Source organism: Mobula birostris, chromosome 8, assembly GCF_030028105.1.
Source record: "Mobula birostris isolate sMobBir1 chromosome 8, sMobBir1.hap1, whole genome shotgun sequence".
Taxonomy (NCBI): domain Eukaryota; kingdom Metazoa; phylum Chordata; class Chondrichthyes; order Myliobatiformes; family Myliobatidae; genus Mobula; species Mobula birostris.
This window is the reverse complement of record NC_092377.1, coordinates 57,330,247-57,356,425: the sequence shown is the minus strand read 5'-3', so window position 1 is coordinate 57,356,425 and position 26,179 is coordinate 57,330,247. Positions and strand designations below refer to the sequence as shown.

The following is a 26,179-nucleotide window of genomic DNA, read 5'->3' as shown; positions in this document are numbered from 1 at the left end:
TATCACAGGAATGCAGCATCCATCATCAAGGACCCCCACCACCCAGGCCATGCTCTCTTTTTGCTGTTATGATCAGGAAGGTGGTACAGGGGGCCTCTGGACCCACACCACCAGGTTCAGGAACAGTTAATACCGCTCAACCATTAAGCTCTTGAACCAAAGAGGATAACTTCTCTCAACTTCACTTGCCCCATCACTGAACTATTCCCACACCTGTGGACTCACTTTCAAGGATTCTTCATCTCATGTTCTCGATATTTATTGTTTTTTTTTATTTTGTATTTGCACAGTTGTTGCCTATTGCACATGTGTTGTTTGTCCACCCTGTTGGATGCGATCTTTTACTGATTCTATTACATTTCTTGGATTTACTAAGTATGCCCGCAAGAAAACAAATTTCAGGGTTGTATATGGTGACATATATGTTCTTTAATAATAAATTTACTTTGAATGTTAAATTTTATGTGCTGAAATCTACTGATGCTTTCAAAGACTGTGAATTCTTGCAACACTACTTTGATCCAACAATAGTTTCTTTGTAAATATTCCTACTACCACTAATAATGCATTTTAAATTAATCTAAACTCAAATTAATTTAATAAATTAATAAAGACAACTTGAGTATAAATACTTCTGATTTTGTCTTCTTAAATATATCAACAACAATTCTGATGTAATTTACAAGAGAAGCTTTGACAGCAAGATTTACAATTTTAAAAAAATCAAATATTTTTTCGAAGTAAATATGGGAAAAGATAGGTCTAGTTCATGGGTCGAGATTCTAAATTGGAGAAAGGCCAGTTCTGATGGTATCAGAAATAATCTTGCAAGTGTGGTTTGTGATAGGTTGTTTTCTGGCAAAGGTGTACTTGGAAAGTGGGAGGCCTTTAAAAACAAAATTCTGAGAGTACAGAGTTTGTATGTGCCTGTCAGAATGAAAGGCAAAGACAACAAGTGTAGGGAACCTTAGTTTTCAAGAGATATTGGGGCCCTGGTTAAGAGTAAAAGGGAGGTGCATTGCAGGTACAGGCAAATAGGAACAAATGAGGTTTGTATGGAGTACAAGAAATGTAAGAGAACACTTAATAAAGAAATCAGAAAGGCTAAAAGAAGACATGAAGTTGCCCTAGCAGACAAGGTGAAGTAAGAGCAAAAGGATTGTAAGAAACAAAATTGGTCCTCTGGAAGACCAGAATGGTAATGCATGTGTGAAGCCAAAACAAATGGGGACGATTTTAAATGCATTATTTACATCTGTATTTACTTGGAAGACAGATACAGAGTCTACTGAAGTGAAGCAAAGTGGCATCAACTTCATGGACCCTGTACAGATTACAGAGGAGGAGGTGTTTGCTACCCTGAGGCAAATCAGGGTGGTTAACACCCCAGGGCATGACAAGGTGTTCTCTCTGACCCTTCGGGAGGCAAGTGCAGAATTGCCAGGGGCCTAGCAGAGACACTTAAAATATCGTTAGTGACAGGAGAGGTACCAGAGGATTGGAGGAAAGCCAGTGTTGTTCCACTGTTTAAAAAAAGGCTCTAAACAGAAACCAGAAAATGATAGGCTGGTGAGTCTGACATCAGTTGTGGGAAAGTTATTGGAAGATATTCTAAGGGACCGGATATATAAGTATTTGGATAGACATGGACTGATTAAGGATAGTCAGCATGGCTTTGTGCATGGTAGGACATGTCTACCCAATCTTACAGAGTTTTTCAAGGAAGTTACCAGGAAACTTGATAAAGGCAAGGCAATGGATGTTGTTTACATGGACTTGATTAAGGCCTTTGAGAAGATCCTACATGGGAGGCTGGTCAAGAAGGTTCAGTCGCTCAGCATTCAGGATGAGGTAGTAAATTGGATTTGACATTGGCTTTGTGGGAGAAGCCAGAGTGTGGTAAAACATGAGAACATAGAAAACCTACAGCACAATACAGGCCTTTCAGCCCACAATGCTGTGCCGAACATGTACTTACTTAGAAATTACCTAAGGTTACCCATAGCCCTTTATTTTTTATAAGCTCCATGTACCTATCCAGGAGTCTCTTAAAAGACCCCATTGTATCCACCTCCACCACCGTTGCTGGTAGCCCATCTCACACACTCACCACTCTCTATGTAAAAAACTTGCCCCTGATATCTCCTCTGTACCTACTTCCAAGGACCACAGGGTTGTCTCTCTGACTGGAGACTTGTGACTAGTGGTGTGCCACAGGGATCGGTGCTACGTCCTTTGTTGTTGTCACTTATATTAATGATCTTTATGATAATGTGGTTAACTGGATCAGCAAATTTGTGAATAATACCAAGATTGGGGGTGTAGCGGACAGTAGGGAGGTTATCATGGCTTGCACAGAGATCTGCATCAGCTGGAAAAATGGGCTGAAAAATGGCAGATAGAGTTTAATGCATACAAGTGCAAGGTTTTGCACTTTGATAGGATCAACCAGGGTAGGTCTTACGCAGTGAAGGGCAGGGCACTGAGGAGTGCAGAAGAACAAAAGGACCTGGGAATATAGGTACACAATTCATTGAAAATAGCGTCACAGGTGGATGGGGTAGTAAAGAAAGCTTTTGGCACATTGGCCTTCATAAATCAGTGTATTGAGTACAAAAGATGGGATGTTATGTTGAAGTTGTATAAGATGTTGGTGAAGCCTTATTTGGAGTATTGTGTGCAGTTGTGGTCACCTACCTACAAGAAAGATGGAAACAAGGTTGAACGATTGTCGAGAAAATCTACAAGGATGTTGCTGTGTTTGGACGACCTGAGTTATAACGAAAGATTGACTAGATTAGGACTGTATTCTTAAGAACGTAGAAGATTGAGAGATTTGATAGAAGCATACAAAATTATGAGGTGTATAGTTAGGGTAAATGCAAGCAGGCTTTTTCCACTAGTTTGGGTGGGACTACAACCAAAGGTTATGGGCTAAGGGTGAAAGGTGAGAAGTTTAAGGGGAACATGAGGGGAAACTTCTTCAAAGTGTCATGAGAGTGTAGAATGTGTTGCCTGCACAAGAGGTACATGTGAGCTCAATTTCAACCTTGAAGAGAAGTTTGGATAGGTACAGTGCCTATAAAAAGTATTCACCCCCTTGCAAGTTTTCATGTTGTATTGCTTTACAACACTGAATCACAATGGATCTAATTTGGCTTTTATTGACAATGATCAACAGAAAGAGACCCTTTTGTGTCAAAGTGAAAGCAGATCTCTACAAAGTGATCTAAATTAATTACAAATATAAAACACAAAATAATTGATTACAAAAGTATTCACCCCCTTTAAAATGACACACCAAATCATCACTGGTGCAACAAATTGGTTTTAGAAGTCAGATAATTAGGTAAATGGAGATCATTGTGTGCAGTCAAGGTGCTTCAATTGATTGTAGTAAAAATACACTTGTATCTGGAAAGTCCAACTGCTGGTGAGTCAATATCCTGGCAAACACTGCACCAGTTGTAATTTTATGGGACAGTGGCAAAGAGAAAGCCACTGCTGAAAAGAACTCACATGAAATCTTGGCTTGAGTTTATTGGAAGGTATGTGGGAGACTCTGAAGTCAGCAGGAAGAAGCTTCTATGGTTTGAGGAAATCAGACTAAACGCTATGTTTGGCATAAACCAAACAACACACATCATCAAACACACACCATCCCTACCATGAAGCATGGTGGTGGCTGCATTATGCTATGGGAATGCTTCCCTGCAGCAGGCTCTGTAAGGTTTGCGAAGGTAGAGGGTAAAATGAATGCAGTGAAATACAGGGTAACCCTGGAGGAAATCCTGATGCAGTCTGCAAGAGAACTGCGACGAGAAGATTTGTTTTCCAGCAAAACAATGACCACAATCCTAAAGCCAAAGCTACACAGGAATGGCTTAAAATCAACAAAGTTAATGTCCTGGAGTGGCCAGGTCAGAGTCTAGACCTCAATCCAATTGAGAATTTGTGGCCGGACTTGAAAAGGACTGTTTCCCATGATCCCCATGCAATATGACAGAGCTTGAACAGTTTTGTAAAGAAGAATGAGGAAAACTTGCAGTGTCCAGATGTGCAAAGCTGATAGAGACCTATCCACACAGACTCAAGGCTGTAATTGCTGCTAAAGGTGCATCTACTAAAAACTGACTTGAAGGGTGTGAGTAATTATGCAATTAATTTTTCTATTTAATTATAATAAATTTAGATCAATTTGGAGAAAATTTGTTTTCACTTTGACATGAAAAAGTCTTTTCTGTTGATCAGTGTCAAAAAAGCCAAATCAAATCCACTGTGATTCAATGTTCAGAAACAGTAAAACATGAAAATTTCCAAGGGGTGTGCATACTTTTTATAGGCACTGTACATGGACAGTAGGGATATAGGGGGCTGTGGCTCTGGTAAAGGTTGATGTGAGTAGGCAGTTTAAATGGTTTTGGCATGGACTAGATGGAGTGAAGTGTTTGTTTTTATGCTGTACTTCTCTATGACTGAACATGGACGCCTACTAGGTGAACAAATTCTATGTTTAAATTATGTTTGGTACTGGAAGCAGATTCTGTAAAATTATCTTCATGTAGTCACCGTGAAAATAGTTAAAGACTTGGAAAAGGCTGAATTTTTAATATTGCTTGTACAAAATTTAGTAAAGTAGCGAGGGCTAATAAAAGGAAAAAAGAGACTAAACTGGTAATGACTGGCAGGCCAACACATCTTGTACTTTAGTGTTAAATTCTATTCTGTACGAGGCTCAAGACATCATGTCTTGAGCCTTACAACAGAATAGGGTGTGTAAGACTTTTTTCAATTTGTTCCCCAATTACTGAGTGCGTGGAGAGCCAGAGAAAGAGTGGTCTGCTGTAAGAGGGCTTGCAGTGGAGAAAGTCATTGGGAAGAGCAGTAAAAAGATCCACATGTAACTTCATGGGCTCAGAGCTGGTCTTGCTGAAGCAGCCCATTTTAGGAAGAATGGAAGCTCCCAGGTGTAGAATGAGGTGAGGGGTGAGGGGTAAGGGGATGTGGCATTTTATTTACACAGAACGCTACTGGAACTGGCCACTTGGCCCACAATATCTGTATTGAGCATGATGCCAAATTAATCTCTTCTGCTCCCACATGATCAGCAGTATATCCCAATTATAAAAAAATTTTTAACCATCTTTTCATACATTGTAACAATATTATGCGTGGTCAGACTTTAAAAAATGACCGGGTTTTGTGGACATTGCCAGAAGTTCCACACAGAGCTGCCAACAGTTTCCTATGCAACTGGCATCTAGTTTTGGCATGCAGTACAGGTGATGGTACAGAATTTGGCGGCAGCCCACTATGCAACAGGTCTTTGTGACGTACCTAATGCTTGAGCTGAATGTAAACCTGTGGCAATTTCTCAGCACTTATACCAGGCTACATATAGTTACTATATATAATTGCATATATATGTAGGCTACGTAACTATTTGTGCTGTATGCTGTGTTTTGCACCTTGGCCCTGGAGGAACGTTGTTTTGTTTAGCTGAATACATAACAGGGTTGAATGGCAATTCAACTTGAACTTGAGCTTGGAATTCAGCTTATCAATTTATGCTTAATTGCATCTGGTAAAAGAACAGTGAGACCATTCATCTGCAAGTTTGAATTCATGCATCCTTTAAATTCATTAGTTTTTCAATATATTCATTTATGTTTTGTTTGTTTAAACTTACTAATTATTTTATAGAGTTATCGAAAAGTACAGCACATCAACAGGTCCTTTAGTCCATCTAGTCTGTGCTATTTTAATAAATGCAATTTTTCCTAGTTTTGGAATGTTTTTCAAAGAAATAATCAATACTTTTCCCAGTTTCAACTGCTAGCTAAGCTGGGTAATAGGCTCAGACAGCTGTGAAAGCATTTTTTCCAGCACTTCCACGGGCAGATATTATTCTGCCCTTCTCTAGCTCTGCATCATCACTACATAGAGCTTCAACGTTAAAGACAGAGCTGGCTTTGTGCAACAGATTGTCCATGTGAAATGTACTAAATGCTGAGCTCTTTCATGGGTCAAGCAAATGGAAACCAATACACCAAAAACATTCAACTTGTACTGTGAATTTTTGTGTCACATATAAACAAAGGCTTATATAAAATTCATTAGTGAGTATAACAACCTTAAAATGCATAAGAAGTTAACAAAGTTCTTATTAATCCGTAACTATACAAATCATTATCAAAAACATTCAAACCAATAACATACCTTTCCTCTGTTGAGACTTCTTTTGGCTGTAGATGTGGCTTTGTGCCTGACATCTCCCTGATACTAACTGCATAGATTTTGGTTGTATAATCAATGGATTTCTCTCTTGCAACGTCACTGTCATAGCCTAATGAAATACAAATATAACATTGTTTTTGAAAGCCAAGAACCCACCTTTCTATGTTGAAATATTGTTTTCAAGGTTGCATTTTGTACTTTTTAAATGCATGGATTTATAGAATTAAAACCATCGGTCTCCTGCAAATATTAATTAGACAAGACAAAAACTTTAGCATTGCAGCTAATCAAGATAGTCTGAATTCAGATGACAAAATTGCAAAGCCCCTAAAATTGAAAACATAATACTTATGGGCTTTGCACATCAGGAATCCTATATCATTATATTTTAGCACTACTGAAAGTTTGTCAATGCTGCTTAAAGTCAGTCTTCACCACTCAAAGGCAAAGTACCCTACATAATGCCTACTGCGGTACAGAGATAATTTAGAATAGTGCGACACAATGAACCATGAATACTGATGACAAGACATGTTAGCACCAAGGGTTCCTCAAGATTTCAAAGGAAGGATATTCTCTATTCACAATGGGAAGAGAAAGCTCTTCAGAAATAAGTCAAGAAAACAAAGAAAACAAACCACCTTGTAAATCACTGTCAGGAAACAAATCACAGTGACCTAGAAATGTTGTTTCAAGAGTGTAATGACCTTACATGAATGGCCAAGATCACTGAATGCACTTTTAATGCTTCTTACTACTGATTACATCAGTAGCTACAGCCAGAACTCAGCCTATGTCCACACTAGACCGGATAACTTTGAAAACGCCGGTTTTGCGTAAAAACTATAGGCGTCCACACCAAGCGTTTTTAAAAATACCTCCGTCCCTATTAAAACGGATACTTGGTCGAATCTCCTCCTACTGGGCATGCGCAGGACACATCTACAGAAAACAAGTGACACGTTTGGTGTCGAATCTTGATGTGAAAGTGTGTACTTGTGCAGTTACAGACTAGAAAAACTTAAAAGGAAATTGCCAAATGACGGACAGCTGTTGACTCCCGCGCAGGACGACTTAAAGCTAAAAAAAAACAAATACTGGAGCGTTTGGAGGCAACTGACAGGGAGTTCACGGACAGTATGATCCAGCTGATGATGATCATTGAAAAACTGACTATGTTGTATTAATAAAGCACCTTGTTAAATGTATAAAACGTGTCTGCATCAGTGTTATCCTGTATTTCCATACAATGTTACATTAGGCTGTTACACATCTATTGCCAGAGAAGTACTTGCATAAATAGGTAAACCACCTTCATACAAGCAAGGACAGGAAACAGGGCAAAGTGAGTATACTTACTTATTCAGTAAGTTATGGGTCAAAGTATTTGGTGAGTACATTTCTAACTCTTCTGGCTTCAGTCTCGTTGCCGTCTGTTCTGAAATTGTTAGGTTGTGTTGGGGGGTTACGTTCAAGAAAACAATGAAATGCCGCGCTGCCGCCATCATCTGTTCCGGCACGTCATGACAGCATTTTTAGAAATCCCTGGTTACCCCGTCCACACTACTCTGCCCAATCGGCGTTTTGAAAATTTACACACTCTGGAGGGCATTTTAGAAAAGCCCTGTTTTCAGGGGAGGAAAACATTGTTTCAGTGTGGACGGAGGGTCAAAATGAAGAGAAAAAGCTTCGGTTACGGATTTATCCGGTCTAGTGTGGACGTAGCCTCAGTTCACCACATCAATAGGTGTCACCTACCAAAAAAACTATAAAGTGACATTTATTATCTTTACTTCAGAATCAGAATCAGTTTTATTATCACTGGCACATTAGATGAAATTTGTTAACTTAGTACAGCAGCAGTTCAATACATAATCTAGTAGAGAAAAATAATAATAAGCAAGTAAATCAATTACAGTATACGTATATTGAATAGATTAAAAAAGTGCAAAAAACAGAAATACTGTATATTAAAAAATGTGAGGTAGTGTCCAAGGATTCAATGTCCATTTAGGATTCAGATGGCAGAGGGGAAGAAGCTGTTCCTGAATCGCTGAGTGTGAACCTTCAGGCTTCTGTATCTCCTACCTGATGGTAACAGTGAGAAAAGGGCATGCCCTGGGTGCTGCAAGTCCTTAATAATGGACGCTGTCTTTCTGAGACACCGCTCCCTGAAGATGTCCTAGGTACTTTGTAGGATAGTCCAAAGATGGAGCTGACTAGATTTACAACCCTCTTCAGCTTCTTTTGATCCTGTGCCGTAGTCCCCCCCACCGCCCCCCATACCAAACAGTGATGCAGCCTGTCAGAATGCTCTCCATGGTACAATTATAGAAGTTCTTGAGTGTATTTGTTGACATGCCAAATCTCTTGAAACTCCTAATGAAGTGTAGCTACTGTCTTGCCTTCTTTATAACTGCATTGATATGTTGGGACCAGGTTAGATCCTCAGAGATCTTGACACCCAGGAACTTGAAACTGCTTCCTCTCTCCACTTCTGATCCCTCTATGAGGATTGGTATGTGTTCCTTCGTCTTACCTTTTCTGAAGTCCACAGTCAGCTCTTTCGTCTTACTGACATTGAGTGCCAGGTTGTTGCTGTGGCACCACTCCACTAGTTGGCATATCTCACTCCTGTATGCCCTCTCATCACCACCTGAGATTCTACCAACAATGGCTGTATTGTCTGCAAATTTATAGATGGTATTTGAGTTATGCCTAGCCACATAGTCATGGGCATATAGAGAGTAGAGCAGTGGGCTAAGCACACACCCCTGAGGTGCGTCAGTGTTGATCGTCAGCGAGGAGGATATGTTCCACCAATCCGCACAGATTGTGGTCTTGCAGTTAGGAAGTCGAGGATCCAATTGCAGAGATATAGAGGCCCAGGTTCTGCAACTTCTCAATCAGGATTGTGGGAATGATGGCTTTAAATGCTAAGCTATAGTCGATGAACAGCATCCTGACATAGGTGTTTGTGTTGTCCAGGTGGTCAAAAGCCGTGTGAAGAGCCATTGAGATTGCGTCTGCCATTGACCTGTTGTGGCGATAGGCAAATTGCAATGGGTCCAGATCTTTGCTGAGGCAGGAGTTCAGTCTAGTCATCATCAACCTCTCAAAGCATTTCATCACTATAGATATGAGTGCTTCCCGGCGATGGCCATTAAGGCCGCCCACATGATTCTTCGTAGGCACTAATATAATTGTTGCCTTTTTGAAGCAAGTGTGAACTTCCGCCGGTAGGACTGAGAGGCTGAAAATGTCTTCGAGTACTCCCACTAGTTGGTTGGCACAGGTTTTCAGAGCCTCACCAATGCTGTAAGGAGTGGAGTAAAGTTAATAAAAGGAGTGAACACGAGGAAATCTGCAGAGGCTGGAAATTCAAACAACACACACAAAATGCTGGTGGAACGCAGCAGGCCAGGCAGCATCTGTAGGAAGAAGTACAGTCAACACCTCGGGCCGAGACCCTTTGTCAGGATTGACGAAGGGTCTCGGCCTGAAACTTCGACTGTACTTCTTCCTATAGATGCTACCTGGCCTGCTGCGTTCCACCAGCATTTTGTGCGTGTTGCATAAAAGGAGTGAAGTTGCCTCCCCACCTGTTTTTGATTTTCTATGTCCTCGGCAACATTGTTGGCAGAATCTCAGATGGTAATGAGGAGGCATGTCAGTAAGACCTAGAAATTGTTTGTGGGCTTCAGGAAGGGGATATTGGTGGAACACACACAAGTTCTCATCAGTGGGTCAGCAGTGGAAAGAGTGAGCAGCTTCAAGTTCCTGGGTATCAACATCTCTGAAGATCTAACCTAGCCTCAACATATTGGTTCAATTATGAAGAAGACAGGCAATGGCCATATTTCATTAGGAGTTTGAGGAGATTTGCTATGTCACCAAAGAGACTGGTAAATTTCTATAGATGTATCATGGAGAGCATTCTGACTGGTCGCACCATCCTCTAATATAGAGGCACAATGCACAGGATTGGAAAAAGCTGCAGAGAGTTGTAGATGGTGCCAGTCCCATCATGGGTACTAGCTTTCCCACCATCAAGGACATCTTTAAATGGCGATGCCTTAAGGAGGAAATATCCATCATGAAAGTACTCTCACCATCCAGCATGTGCCCTCTTCTCATTACTTCCATCAAGGAGGAGTAGTGGAGCCTGAATATGTACACTCATTGTTTTAGGAACAGCTTCTTCCCCCCCGCCATCAGATTTCTGAACAGTCCATGAACCCATGAACACTATCTCACTATTCATTTCTCTTTTTGCACTATTTACTTTTTATACATTCTTGTTGTAATTTATAAGAGTTGTTATGTATTGCACTGTACTGCTGTCACAAAGCAACAAATTTCATGACATATGTCAATGATGATAAACTTAATTCTGATTCTCCACTCCATCTGCCCATCACCCAAACACTCCTCCCTCTAGTATTTCCATTTGCCAACTCCACTTTCATTTGGTTCTATGCTCCACCTTTCTTTTCTATCAACTTTCATCAACTGCAACCTTTTGTCATCTCCACCCAGCCACTGACACTATTTCCACTTTTCCCCTATCCATCTGTTATCACTCCTCAGCTGGATCCAAATATTACTTGCCTGATCTTGTTCCTTACTTCGTTATACCAGCTATCTCCCTTCTATATGAAAAGTCTCAGCTCTAGAAGTCATAGAGCAATACAGTATGGATACAAGTCTTTCAGCCAAAGAGGCCTTGCCAACTGCAATACCCAACCAGATTGTCCCAGTTTGCTGTGTTCAGCTCATATCCCCCTAAACCCCACCCCCCTACATACCTGTCCAAGTGGTTCTTAAATTATACTATTGTAACTGTCTCAAAAGTCTCTTCTTGGTAGCTTGTTCGATATACTCACCAGCCTATGGATGGAAAAGTTGCCTCTCAGGTCCATTTCAAATCTTTGCCCTAAATCTATACGCCCTAGTTTTGGATTCCCCTATGCTAGGGAAAGGACTATTACTGCCCATCTTATCCATTTTAAACATTTCTATGTCACCTCTCATTCTCTTATGTTACAAGGAACAATGACCTAAACATGGCTAAACTGTCTGTTTTATAGCCTTTAGAACACAGCTAACCTATTCATTACTCTATAATTCATAACCAATTCAAATGATTAAGCTCAATTTGTTATTGTCTCCAAGCTACACAGCAACCTGCATTTAGTATCTTTACCACTGTGTAAAGTTTTCCAATGGATGCACAAGATATCAGAAGAGGAGGAAGATTTCTGAAAGATTTCAGGGGTTACATTAAGAGCCAAAGTTGACTTCATTTCCCTCCAAGTCGTCCATCCTCTCATCTAGAAGCATGACTTCTTGTCATGCTTTGTGACATGCTCAAATCAAAAAGGAAGAACAACCAGATGATTCACATCTGGACGAAATCCATTTCTCTTACAACTTTTAGATCTTTGGCAATAGTTAGTACTAATTACTGTAGATTACTGAAACATTCAGTGAGTATTTAATTCATGTTTATGTACAAGATACTATGAAGTGTATACTGCTAAACTTTTGAAAATGGCAGCAGTGGCAGCAAGTCAACATATGTACTGATACATTATGACGTCAGCTCTTCATACTGCCACTGGACATTTAGTACTTGTGCGTGCCTCTGCTCTTCAAAAACTATTTTTGAACATTAAGAGCTGATTACTTCTGATCTTCTCCTCCTTTCAAGACTTAAGGTATCAAAATAGTTTGTTGCTTTAGTGTAGTACAGTTCTTAAAGCAGTTGAAAAATTAAGCAAGGCATTTCAACAAAGTTTCGGATTGAAATTCAGTTCTAAAGCTGAACAAATTAAAGGAAGCAGAGTACTATGGAAAAGAAAATTTGTTTGAGAAAAATGACAACCAAAATTACGTATGAGCATTTTCCATCAGTCAATCCAAACTGAAGTGACTGGGGTTTCTTGCTGTAGTCTCGAAAACTTCAGGGCAAGCTGAAATCTGAGCAAAACCCTCTATGGGCTTATTTATTATGGGTTTATTTATTCCACTGGTCCATTTCCTAAAGTTTTCCCACAAAATGGCAGTTTCACCACAACCGTGGGTTTCTAAGATGATTCATAAATTTTAAGTTTACCTCCATCCTCATCAGTGTCAGTATCAGATTCTTCGCTGTCCACAGGCTTCTTGTCCCTGTTTCCATCAGTTTCCTGACTCCAGATCATCAAAGCAGTATCAGCACCACCCACTGACAGCAACAAGCTGTCATCCTGAGCCCACCTCACATTCGTGACATGTGCACTGTGGCCCACATACTTCTTAAACTTTGCATATTGACCCTTAAGAGAGAAAAAGTTGCATTATGTAAATACTTACTGCATAATTCTTATGCAACTTTTAGATTAGATGTTAATTTTGATATTTCACGACTTGATTATTTTGAATGTTGTATTTCTGTAATTTCTGGTTTACTTAATCATGATTTACATAGCACAATAGAAAAAAGTGACAGAGACAAGAGTGGGCAACATATAATGACAGGATAACTTATAATGAGGAATGAGGAAATAACAGAATAATTAAACAATTGTTCTGTGCCTGTTTCACAGAATAAAATATGCTGGATATACTGGAAAATCAACTGCATAAAACAATGAAGAAAGTAAATATTAGTCAAAAATTAGTACAAGTTGTTGGGCTTGGAAGCTGATAAATCCCAAGGACTCAAGGATTTACAATGAAGTTGTAAAAATGGTCAACTCTGAGGAAAGTGAATATTTTGGCTGTTCCAATGTGATACAGATTCTGGAAATATTTTGGAAGACTGAAAGATATTAAATATGATTCCATGATTTAAGAAAGGAGGAACAGCTAAAATGGAGGACTGTCAACCCTTTAGTGTAGTATCAGTTGCTGGGAAATTGCAAATTCCCATTTAGAAGTGAAGCCTCAATTGTTGTAATCTATAATGAATTATATATTAACAGAACATATCAAAAAGCATAATAGGATTGAACAAAGCCAATACAGGGACTTATGAAAGAAAATCATGTTTGAAAAATCTGCTTGAAATGTGACCGGCAAGGGTGAACCAGTGGATAGTGGTGCATTTGGATTTTCAGTAGACAAGGCCTTACTCAGGAATGGGGTAATATATTGATAATCAAGTATTGATTACTGGACATAAAGCAGAGTAGGAATATATGATTTGTGTTTGGATGGCAGGCTGAACCTTTTGCAGTATTGTAGCGATTTGGGCCAACTTTTCACAATCTCTATCAACTATTTGAATGGTGAAACATTAGGTAGTGTTTGAGTGCGCATGATCACAAGTTGCTAAAGGTCAACATACAAGTGAATCAAGTGATTAAGAGGAAAATGTTTTATTAGCTTTAGTTAGAAAAGGATTTGCATGCAGGAATAAGATCACACTTGCAATATTGTGTATAGTTTCAGCTTCCTTAAGATGTTTTGCCATTGAGGGAATGTAAGAAAGATTCATTACACTATTTCCAACAATGGCAGGTTTGCCATATGAGGAGAGGTTTATATTGGTTAAATATTCATGAATAAGGTGTTCATGTTGGGTGTTGGAGATCAACTGAAAGGAGAAAGTATATAGTTAATTGGAGAACCCTTAATAGCATTGCAGTCAAAGGGACCTTAGGGGTCAGGTCCTTACTTCACTGAAAGTAGCTACACGAGTTGATAAGGAAGTAAAGAAGGCATATGACACACTTGCTCTCATTGGTATGGTGTGTTAAGCATAAGAGTAAGTTTTATAAAACTTGCGTTGTTCTCTTTAGAGGCTGATAGAGGTTTATCTTAAAATTACGAGAGGCATCAATGGGGTAGACAGATATTTTTCCCAGGTGGAAATGTCAAACAGCATAGCACATGCTTCTAAGGTTAGAGGCTGAATGCTTAAAGGTGACGAGGGGCAAGTTTCTTTTTTAAACACGAAAGGTTACACAGGGTAGTAGTGAAATCAGGCAGTTTGATAGAGTTTAAGAGATCTTCATGTGAATGTGAAGGGAATGGAGAAATGTGGATGATAAACAGGAGGACATTTACTCTAAATATCAGCACAACATCATGGGCCAAATGACTTGTCAGTGCTGCACTGTACAGTGTCATATAGAAGACTTGGATATGATTGAGTCTGATTCAGGGGCAACATCATGATTCATGCTGCAAAGGTTCTGTAGAAGGGGGTCAACAGGCACAGGATTCATCCACTGACACCTTCCAGCATATCAACAATGTGATGAGCTATAATGGAGCTATGCATGTTTAGGAATTATTCTGCAATGTTGACATCTTAATTTTATTGAATGATATCTGGCAAATTAACAAAGATGCAAGTCAACTTTGAATACTGAGTTCAACCATAATTGAAGAGGAGTTAACATATTATGTTCTAAAGGAGAGACAAGGTGAGTCAACTTTGTTAGTATTATGGATAACACTCCAACGTGGTACATCCTGAATCAATTACTTCAGTGCATATAACACTTCGAGTTGATGGACTGAGCCATGTTCAAAGACTCAGAAGATCTGAACCTCATGGAATTTATAAAAATAACTTGTGGACAAGTGTGTCTCCATAAAATCAGAGTCTTTTCTGAGCAGAAGCCAAGAGATAAGAAATCTGCTGAGGGCTAGATTGGTGGCATTTCAGACTGGCAATCCAGGAAAGTACAAGTTGTTCAGGATGATCTCCGGAAGGCCAACTGACATGCAAAGTGGCAATTCTGGACTAAACTTGAATCACAGAGGAATGCTTGACGAAAGTGACAGGGCTTGAATGCAATCAATTCTACAAAGCAAAGCCAAGCAACATAAATGACAACAAGGCTTCGCTCCCAGATGAGCTCAATGCCTTTTATGTTCACTTTGACTGACAGAACGTGGAGCACCTTCATGAACCCCCACAGCGATTCTGTGATCTCTGTTTTTAAGGCCAATGTAAAGGATGTGAATCTACAGAGAGCATCTTGTCCAGACCGCATACAATAAATATTGAAAGGCCCAGATAGAGTTTTCATGGGGATAGTGTTTTCAAGAAGAGAAAATTTAGGATCTGGCACACAGACTCAGAATAGAAGGATGTCCCTTTAGGACAGATATGAGGAGGAATTTCTTTAGCCAGAGGGTGATGAATTTGTGGAAATCTTTGTCATAGAGAGCTATGAAGGCCAAGACATTAGGTATATTTAAAATGGGCGTTGACTGGTACTGGATAAGTAAGAGTGTCAAAGGTTGTACAGAACAGGCATGGGATTGAGAGGGAAAATAAGTCAGCCATGATTGAATGGCGGGTCAGATTCAGTGGGCTAATTGGCTTAATTTTGCTCCTATGTCTTCAGCTCTTTTCTCAAAATTTCAGAGACCCCGAGACTTTGGACTTTGCACATTCACCCTGTAATAGCGTGAGCTCTCTGGATGCTTGGGTTTCTTCCCGCATCCCACAGATGTGTGGGATAGAGGCTAAGTTCACCGCTGTAGATAGTCTTAGTAATACGCAAGTGGTTAGATCTGGGGGTGTTGATAAGACTGTGGGAAGAATAAGAAATAATATTACATTTTGCGTATATGGGGGGGGTGGATAATGATGGTCAGTGTGGACTCAGTAGGCATAAGGGCCTACCTCAGCGGTGTATCTCTCTGATTCTAAAGGGAAAGTAGCGTTCCAAATTTAGTATCAGCTGCAAACCTTAAATCTGTTATCCCTTTACAGATTGAATCATGTAACTAATTGCTTTTTCGGATTGCAACGGTAGAAGCTTCCAACTGTTCAAGCTCATGTTTCAGATGTCCCAGCTCCAATGGACTTTGTTAGAGGTTAAGAACTGACTGAACGTACATACTCCACACCACTGCTTACATGTGCAACATAATGGGATAAAATTGCAAATTATTTTAAGTTTGTACAACTGCATAGCTTTACTAAGGAAGCATGTTTATCGCATATATACTGTATATGTAAGAAAGAATCAAAATAATTTATAAAGATGAATTGAGTGATCAGTAAAATATTATTTATTTATAATATAAGCACTACTTGTGCCAATTAATTTACCTTTACAGGGTATGAAAAGAGCTTAATAAAGCCAAAGTCATCTCCTGTCACTAAATGTTTTCCATCTTTGGTTAGACAAGCTGCATTGATATCTGTTATGTCACTATGCGTAGGCCAGATTCCTTCACATGTGGGTCCTAATACACACGTCCACGTAGCCCAATCTATTTTCTCTATCTGAAACAAAGAAAGAATGAAATGGATCTTCAGATACTTTTCACAATTTAACTATATTTATTGTTCTCAAACAGAATAAATTACATCAATGTAACACACAGAAAGTACTGGAGGAACTCAGCAGGTCAGGCACCATCTATTGATTTCCATAGATGCTGCCTGACCTGCTGAGTTCCTCCAGCAGTTTCTGTGCACTGTTTTAGATTTCCAACATCTGCAGACTTTCTCATTAATTATATCAATGTAATAATATTTGGCCAACACAGCGGATGCCAATTAATTGTGCCATCATTTAATCAGGGCAGCCACTTATTTAGGACAACTCTCAAAGAGCAAAAACTAATCGAGAAAATAGCTGGGATTTCCTTTACAGAACTGTTAAAGTTTCTAATTATCGTCAGTCATAAGCACTTCTGTGGCCATTAAAAACTACACCGCGCATAGAGGGAACAGTTTTTAAATAGTGGCAGTTAGGTGTGTTTGTGTTCAAAAAGCAGTCAGTTTTGTCATTCATAGTTGATAAGAATAAGCAGTAAGACAATTCCGATCATAGGCCGAAAAGGGGAAGAAATCCTTCACATAGTGTATATAGAGTTAGGAAAAAGGCTGAAGATGAGATCCTCCAAGGTAGTTATCTCTGGATTACTTCCTGTGCCACGGGTTTGTGCAGGTAGAAATGGGGTGATACCACGGTTGAATGAGTGGCTGAAGAGATGGTGCAGGGGATAGGGTTTCAAGTTCTTGGATCATTGGAACCTTTTCTGATGAAGGGGTGACCTGTACAAGAGGGATGGGTTGCACCTGAACCGGACAGAAACCAATATCCTGGCCAGCAGGTTTGCTTATGCTACTTGGGAGAGTTTAAATTGGTTTTGCAGGGGACTAGGAACTGGAGCTCCAGTCAATAAGGGAAGGATCAGACCAGAAGGTAGATGTCAGGGAAAATATTGAAAGGCAAAACTGAAATAACAAGTATGGTGGCCCAGAGAGTTTAAAGAGCATATATTTTAAGGTTAGGAATATCCTGGGTAAGGGTGATGAACTTAGAGCATGGATCTGTACATGGAATTGCGATGTTGTAGCCATTACTGAAGTTTGGTTGAGAAAGGGGCAGGAATGGGTGATTAGTATACCAGGCTTTTGAAGTTTTAGAAAAGGTAGGGGAGGAGATAAAAGGGAGGAGACAGTATTTATCCACCTTAAGACCATGGAATTTACCTAGCACTTCTTCCACTGTATTAGCAACGGTATTCACTCCTGATCCCTGGCACTCAAGGACTTCTGGCACAGCACAGACAGATGCAAAGTACCCATTGAGTTCATTTGCCATTATTTTCCCCCTCACCAGCATCATTTTCCAGTGGTCCAATATCAACTCACCTCCCTTTTACTCTTTATATATGTGGAGTATGCTTAAAGATCAATTGCACAGAATACAGGAAAGGTATGTTCCTGAAGGATGGATGGGAATGGAAAGATAAGGGAATCTTGGATGTCCAGAGAGGTGATGAATTTAGTTAAGAAGAAAAAGAAAAATGTATGTAATGCTTCAGAAGTTAGAATCATATGAAGCACAAGGGGTATAAAAATGCTAGAAAAGAACTAAAGAAGAGAATTGAGAAAGCCAGGAGGGGCCATGAAAAGTCTTTGGCAATCCCAAGGCACGCCATACATACATCAAGAGCAAGAGGATAACTAGAGAGAGGATGGAACTACTGAAAGGAGGGATCATTTACTTGGACACAGAGTGCTTGAGTGAGGTATTTAATGAGTACTTGCTCAAGGAAAAGGATATGGAGGACCAGAAGATCAGTGCTGAGTTTATAAATATGTTCGAACATTTAGAGGTCAAGCAAGAGGAAGTGATGGGCCGCCTAATGAGTATTAAGGTGGATAAGTCCCCAGGGCTGGATCAGATTTACCTCAGGTTATTGAAGAAGGCAAGAGATGAGACCGTTGGGCCCTCGACCAGTATCTTTGTGTCCTCTCTACCCACGGGTGAGGTCCTGGAGGACTGGTGAGTAGCTAACGTTGTACCTCTATTTAAGAAGGGAACAAGGAAAAATTCTGGGAACTATAGATGGGTGAGTCTCACATCAGTTTTTAGGGAAATTGCTGGAGAAAACTTTTAGGGACAGATATATGAATATTTGGAAACCCATGACCTAGTTAGGGAGAGCCAGCCTGGCTTTGTGCGTGGAAGGTTGTGCCTTACCAACTTGACTGAGTTTTTTGATAAGGTGACGAGAGGGATTGATGAGGGTAGGGCAGTGGATGTTGCTCTGCATGGATTTTATGGGACCCACAGTGAATTGGCTGCTTGGATTCAGAACTGTCTTGTGCATAGAAGACAAAGGGTCATGGTTGAAGGGACTTATTTGAGCTGGAGGTTTGTAATTAGCGGAGTTCCGCAGGGATCTGTACTGGTTCCTTTGCTGTTTGGAATGTATCTAACTGACCTGGATAAAAATGTGGATTAGTACATTTGTGGATGATACCAAGAATGGTAGAGTTGTTGATAGTGTAGCAGACTGATAAAAAAAATACGGCATGATACAAATCAGTTGCAGATATGGGCAAAGAAATGGCAGATGGGGCTTCACTCAGATAAATGGGAGCTGTTGCACCTTGGTAGGGCAAATGCAAGGAGACAGTACACTGATTCTTAACACTGTTGCGAAGTAGAGGGATCTTGGGATCCAAGTTCACTGCTCCTTGAAAATGGCCACACAGGTCAATAAGGTAGTTAAGGCTTATAAGATGCTTGTTTTTATTAATCGAGGCATTGAGTTCAAAAGTTTTGTTATGTTGCAACTTGATAAAACGCTGGTTAGGCCACATCTGGAGTATTGCTTATAGTTCTGGTCACCCCACTATAGGAAGAATGTTGAGGCTTTGGAAAAGGTGCAGCAAAGGTTTACCAGGATGCTGCCAAGAATTAGAGGTCATGTGATATTAGGAGAGGCTGGATAAACTTGGGTTGGTTTCTCTGCAGTGCCGGAGGCTGATGGGAGACCTGATAGAGGTTGACAAGATTGAGGGGCATAGACAGAGTGGACAGAGAGTATGTGTTTCACAGGCTTAAAATATCTAATACCAGAGGGCATGCATTAAAAGGTGAAAGGGGGTAGGTTCAAGGGGGATGTGAAGGGTAAATTTTTTACTCAGAGTCTGGAATGTGCTGGGCTGGTATGGTGGTAGAGACAAATACATTGGAAGCTTTTAAGAGACATTTGGATAGGCACATGGATGTAAGGGATACAGACACCGTGTAGGTAGGAGAGATTAGTGTTTGAGCAACACACATAAAATGCTGGAGGAACTCATCTATGGAAAAAAGTACAGTCGACGTCTCGGGACGAAGTCCTTTGGCAGGACTGGAGAATAATTACCAAACAACTTCTCAGCTCTTTACTTCATCCCTCCCCCTTCAGATTTCACCTATCACCTGGTGGTTCTCTCTCCCCTCTCCCCACCTTTTAAATCTACTCCTCAGCTTTTTTTTCTCCAGTCATGCCAAAGGGTTTCGGCCCGAAACATCGACTGTATTTTTTTCTATAGATGCTGTCAGGCCTGCTGAGTTCCTCCTGCATTTTGTGTGTTGCTCGGATTTCCAGCATCTGCAGATTTTCTCTTGTTTGGGATTAGTGTTTGGGTGTTTTGATTTGCTTTTTAGCTGGTTTGACACAAAATTGTGGGTCAAATGGCCTTTTCCTGTGATGTACTGCACACTGCGGTTTCAAGCATTCAGGCTTGAAGATGCCAAAAACTGTCGGGAGTGAAAATGAAACAATTTCACTACTTCAACAAGAATTACAAAGAACTTGAAGGTATTGACAATCATCTTGAATGTTACATTGAAAATTAATATTTGGAGGACGCAATTATCAAAAGGATTGTATGAAGGCAGTCCATGATCTGCACTAGGTGTCTGCTCTGATTTTGTTCACTTATAGTCAATCAAAAAAAAATACGGAGGTGTACATTAGATCAATTCCTCCATTGATAACTAATAGGAAGTACAGTTTTATAGTACTGTAGTAATGTTGTTATTGTTCTGGCTTGTTCTGTATTTCATTTAAATACATAATGTGTTACTCAGTTAAATGGTAGCTTGCTTTTTATACTTTAACTATTCCCATGCAACTTCAGCGAATTGGGGCAGACACTTAATTGGGCCAGACACTTAATTGGGCCAAAATGTACTGATGCTCATATGTCCAAATTAACTGGGATCCACTGTATAAAGAAAATTTTGTTCTACAAAGTCAAATTCAATTGAGAATGATAACCCAACCGAAATTTTGCATGTGATAAGTTGTTTATAGTAAACCACTAAAGGATAACAGTTGTATAAAACAAACTGTGATCAAATCTAGCCTCTTCAATATGTTGTTGGAATCATGGTTTGAGGAAAGGAATTTCTAAGATTTACAGCAGAAAGAAATTTCTCTTCAACTCTGTTCTAAATAGATGATTTCATCTGCTAAGCAAATCCTTTCTGATTCCAAACTCTTTCTGTGAGAAACACTATCTTGGTTAACAGTCTCTTTCAATCCCATATCTTTATGAGATTACATTTCTTTTAAATTCCAGGAAAGATTCAAAGATTCAAAGCATATTTATTATCAAAGTATATATGTAGGATACAACCCTGAGGTTCATCTTCCCACAGACAGCCAAGAGACAAAGAAAAACCATGGAACCCATTCAAAGAAAAATAGCAAACTCTCAACACGTATAAAAGAACAAATCATTCAAATGGCAAAAAATAAGTAAACACAGAATATAAAACATCAAAGCACAAAGTCATCGAAACAGTCCAGGTATGTTCAGTTTAGTCCAATTCAGTTCAATTTAGCGCTGTGTCATTCATTGACTGCAAGTCGCAGAGCCTGCTATTCATATTGGACCACAATACAAAACAAATGCATTACCTCTGGAATGAATCGAGTGAATCTACATTGTATTAAACTTCAAGTTCATCCTTCTGGGATCCATTCTCTTTCACGATGGACGTGTAGCCCTTCTTCCATCAGCTGTTTCACTGTCATTACTACTCACAATTAGATATAGTGTGACTGCAGAATTTCAAGCTGATTTGTGAGATTTTCCTCTTTAGCAAGCATGCAAACCTGTTTTGCAATTTCATTAGAATGACAGCTCATTTTGAGACAGATCCAACCAGATTCTCTCCATCAAAATTACCCACCATTTTACAGAACTTCTGCTTAGCCTCAATGACTTCTCTTTTGGCTTCTCCCACTTTCTCAAAACCAAAAGGCATTCACATGGGCCCATGTTATGCCAGCAATGTGGAGCAATCCATATTCCAAACCTACATTGACACCACTTCCCAATCCTTTCTCCACTACGTTGATGACTGTATTGGCGCCATTTCCTGAATCCAATTGGAGTTCTCAAGTTTTTCACCTCGCCACCAACTTTCGCCCTGCCCTCAAATTCATTTAATACGTCTCTAACCACTCTATTTCTTTTCTTGATCTCTCAAATCCATCTCAGGAGACAGACCATTGATTAACATCTACTACAAACCCACAGATACCCACAGCTACCTTGAATACATCATTTCTCACACTCTGTCACTTGCAAGTTGGCCATTCCCTTTTCTCAGTTCCTCTGTTCTACAGCATCTTTTCTCACTCAGGCTATCCAAGTTGTTTCCCTTTTTCAGTAAACAGGCCTCTGTCACTGTTATTGATAGAGCCCCCAGCTGCATCTCTATATCTCATACTTCTACTCTCAAACCCCATCTTCACACAGTCAGAACAGGGTCCTTTGGTTCACATGTACCACCCCATCAGCCGACACATTCAACACAGCAGTCATCACAACTTTTGTCATCGACAACATGACCCCGCCACCAGGCACATACTCCCTTAAATTGTCCATTAAGTGTGCCATTAATACTGCTGGAAAACCCGTGAACAGTACACGAGAACACTGGTGCAGAAAATTAGAGCTTAGACCCTTTAATCATGGCCAAAGGGTATGCAGGTAACAGCTAGAAAATTAGGTAACAAATACAATGCTATATTTTGCACTCCTAAGCCCTCAAAGACCATTTGCAAGAGTAGCAAGCCTGCAGAAAATGTAATCACCTTAACCAATACAGTTTTACTCTTAATTTGAATTTTTAACTCAGTCAGTGATGTCACAAATACTTGATGAGTGCCTAATAAGCGATGATTCTGCAACATTAAGAATCCTCAGAACAGAGAAGGAGGAAGTATGTGGAAGTACAACTCAACAATAATAGTAAGTGTATAGAAGCTTTGAATATAGAATTTGCATGGTGGTGACTAATGCAAATATTTTAAAAATATCATACACAGCAGTCAGAGAAACATTTTACGTGGGTGATCCTTGGAAGAATGCATCACCTTTTATGCCTAACTAACATTTTTAATTTAAATTGACAAGTGGTCAAATGAGTACCAAAACAGAATGTGATATGAATACAACCACAGAACATTACTTAATCATTGGTATTCTCCAAGCAAATAACCTTCATACTATTCATGCAAAATTCAAAGGACACATTTTAGCAATGAGTTAAATACATATTATTGACATATATGCACATATATGTAACATTGAACTTTAAGATTTCATTAAGTCCATAAGGCATATGAGCAGACTCCAGCAGTTCAGTGCTTCAAGTCTGCTCTAGAATTTGATCATGAAGGATTTATTTACACTTAACCCATTCTCCTGCAATCTCCCCATAACCTTTGATATCCTAAATAATTAAGAACCTAGCAACCTAGTAACTTGGCCTGTATAGTCGTCTGTGGCAATGAATTCCACAGATTCACTACCCTCTGGCTAAATTCTTAGATTGGATTAGATTCTTCTAATCTCCAACAAGTGTCTCAGAGCCGTCACACACTCATCATATGTTAAACCCTTGCCTTCCCAGGATCATTCTCATAAACTTCTTCTGTACCCTCTCCAATGCCAGGACATTCTTCTTTAGATATGGGGTCCAAAACTGCTCACAATACTCCAAATGTCATCTGCCCAAAACCTTATAAAACCTCAGCATTACGTTCTTGCTTCTATATTCTAGTTCTCTTGAAATGAATGCTAACATTGCATTTGCCTTCCTTGCTGCCAACTCACCCTGTAAGTTAGGACTCACAAGTCCCTTTGCACCTCCGATTTTTGAATTCCCTACCCATTTAGAAAACATTCTACATCTTTATTCCCTCTGTCATTATTAGTCTTCAAAACTATTTTCATTCACAAAACAGGAGATGGAAAACTATTTTTTGCTGGCCTTAAGTTAGTATTAAAATGTAACTTGTACTCCACAAGTAGTAAATTTCATACCTCTGTACTTCTAATTGTTTGCCTTCTCCCTCTTGGCGCTTCAAAAAATAGATGTTCTTTGGCACCTGTGTTAACTTGCAATAACTTCCCTGCATGAGACACAAAAATATTCACATATGAATAGTATATGCCACACTGATATCATTCCACTCAAAGAAAGTCACACATCCAATATGCTACAATCTACACTTAAATATTAGAGGGCCTTTGGAGTCATACGTATACTGTCTCCAAATCTACTGAAAACTTTATTTCTTATTCACAGAATGAGACCACCTCTGACAAGGATAGCATTTATCAGTCAATGTTAATTGCTTTGAGATAGTGCTGAGTTGCTTCTTTGAAGTATTAGAGGCCTTCTTGTGAAGGTACTTCCATAGTGCTAGTTAGTTTTAAGATAAAACAGTTAGGTAGAGGTTAATGATGGCTTTAGAAGCATTGTAACCTTAAGCACCAGCCTGTAATGTTTTTGTACTAGGTTAATAATATTTGTGTAAGCCAAAAAGTGGGCAGAATCACTATCCTGTGAATATGTTAATCTATTAATTCCCTAAGCTACAATTTTATCTATTTATTTAGTGATACAGCGCAGAATAGGCCCCTTCAAGCCTCGCTGCCCCAGCCACACCCGCCAACCCCGGTTTAACCCTAACCTAATCATTGGGCAACTTAAAATGAGCAACTAATCAACCCGATATGTTTCTGGACTGTGGAAGGAAACCAGCACACCTGGGAAAACCCATTCTCCTGCTTCAACCCATAAAGAACCTATCAACCTCCACTTTACATATACCTCATAACTTAGCCTTTGTGCAATGAATTCCACAGATTTACCACCTTTTGACTCCTTACAGATGAAGCCAAATTAATCTCTGAACTCCAACACCCTGAACTGTAATAGCATCTCGTTAACTGCTACAAAGAAAGGAAAATATGAGCAACACACAGAAGATGCTGCAAGAACTCAGCAGGCCAGGCAGCATCTTTGGAAAAGTGTACAGTAGACGTTTTGGGTCAAGACCCTTCGGCAGGACTGGAGAAATAAAGATGAGGAGCAGATTTAAAAGTTGGGGAAAGGGGAGAGAGAAACACAAGGTGATAGGTGAAACTGTGAGGGGTAGGGATGAAGTAAAGAGCTGGGAAGTTGATTGGTGAAAGAGACAGAAGACAGAAGAAAGAAAAGGGGGAGGAGCACCAGAGGAAGGTGATGGACGGGCAAGGAGATAAGGTGAGAGAGGGAAAAGGGGATGGAAAATGGTGAAGAAGAGCAGGGGTGGGAGGCATTATTGGAAGTTCGAGAAATCGATATTCATGCCACAGTTTGGTGGTTACCCAAATGAAATATAAGGTGTTCCTCCATCCTAAGTGCGGCCTCATTACGACAGTGCAGGAAGCCATGGATGGACATATCAGAATGGGAATAGGAAGTGGAATTAAAATAGATGTCCACAAGGAGATCCCACATTTTCTGGCAGACAGAGTATAGGTGCTCGGTGAAGCAACCTCCCAATCTACGTCGGGTCTCACTTATATACAGGAGGCCACACTGGGAGCACCAGACACAGTATATGACCCCAACAGACTCACAGGTGAAGTGTCCCCTCACATGGAAGGACTGTTTAGGGCCCTGAATGGTAGTGAGGGAGGAGGTGTAGGGGCAGGTGTAACACTTATTCCACTTGCAAGGGTAAGTACCAGACTGGTGGGGTGGTAGGTAAGCACAAGAACCACTCTATCCCTGGTAGGGTGGCGGGAGGATGGGGTAAGAGCAGACGTGAGTGAATGAAAGAGATGTGGTTGAGGGCAGCGTTGATAGTGGAGGAAGGGAAGCCGCTTTCTTTGAAATAGGAGAACATCTCCTTCGGTCTGGAATGAAAAGCTTCATCCTGAGAGCAGATGCTTCAGAGGTGGAAGAATTCAGGTTTCCTGGCCCCCATCATCTTATTTTTACTAAGGATGTCCAGTCCTATACACCTTCATCCCCTACCAGGAAGACCTCAAAGCTCTCAGTTTTTTTTTCTGGACATGGTTCCTAACCAGTTCCCCTCCACCATCCCTCCTCCGCCTGGTGGAACTTGTCCTCACTCTAAATAATTTCTCCCTTGGCTCCTCCCCCTTCCTTCAAACAAAAGGTGTAGTGATGGGCACTCGCATGGGTCACAGCGATGATCCTCTGTTTGTCAGCTACGTGGCATAGTCTATGTTCCAAGCCTACACTGATGACTGTCCTGCACTTTTCCTACGCTACATCGACAACTGCATTGGTGCTGTTTCCCTGCACTCATGCTGAACTCATCCATTTTGCCTTCAACTTCCACACTGCCCTCAAATTTACTTGGTCCATTT

The 26,179-nt window shown here is 40.1% G+C and overlaps 1 protein-coding gene across 4 annotated transcripts in view; it reads right to left on the bottom strand.

Annotated features, from left to right (window-relative positions):
* LOC140201322 (echinoderm microtubule-associated protein-like 6) overlaps window positions 1-26,179 on the bottom strand; it is a 378,640-nt gene that overhangs the window by 73,787 nt on the left and 278,674 nt on the right. For all 4 annotated transcript variants that reach the window (XM_072265210.1, XM_072265207.1, XM_072265209.1 and 1 more), the window contains exons 24-27: window positions 23,834-23,922; window positions 16,301-16,477; window positions 12,356-12,557; window positions 6,220-6,346 (exon numbers count right to left, since the gene is read on the bottom strand). In XM_072265210.1, coding sequence (XP_072121311.1) covers window positions 6,220-6,346; window positions 12,356-12,557; window positions 16,301-16,477; window positions 23,834-23,922 — 595 coding nt within the window. The remainder of the gene's footprint in view (window positions 1-6,219; window positions 6,347-12,355; window positions 12,558-16,300; window positions 16,478-23,833; window positions 23,923-26,179) is intronic.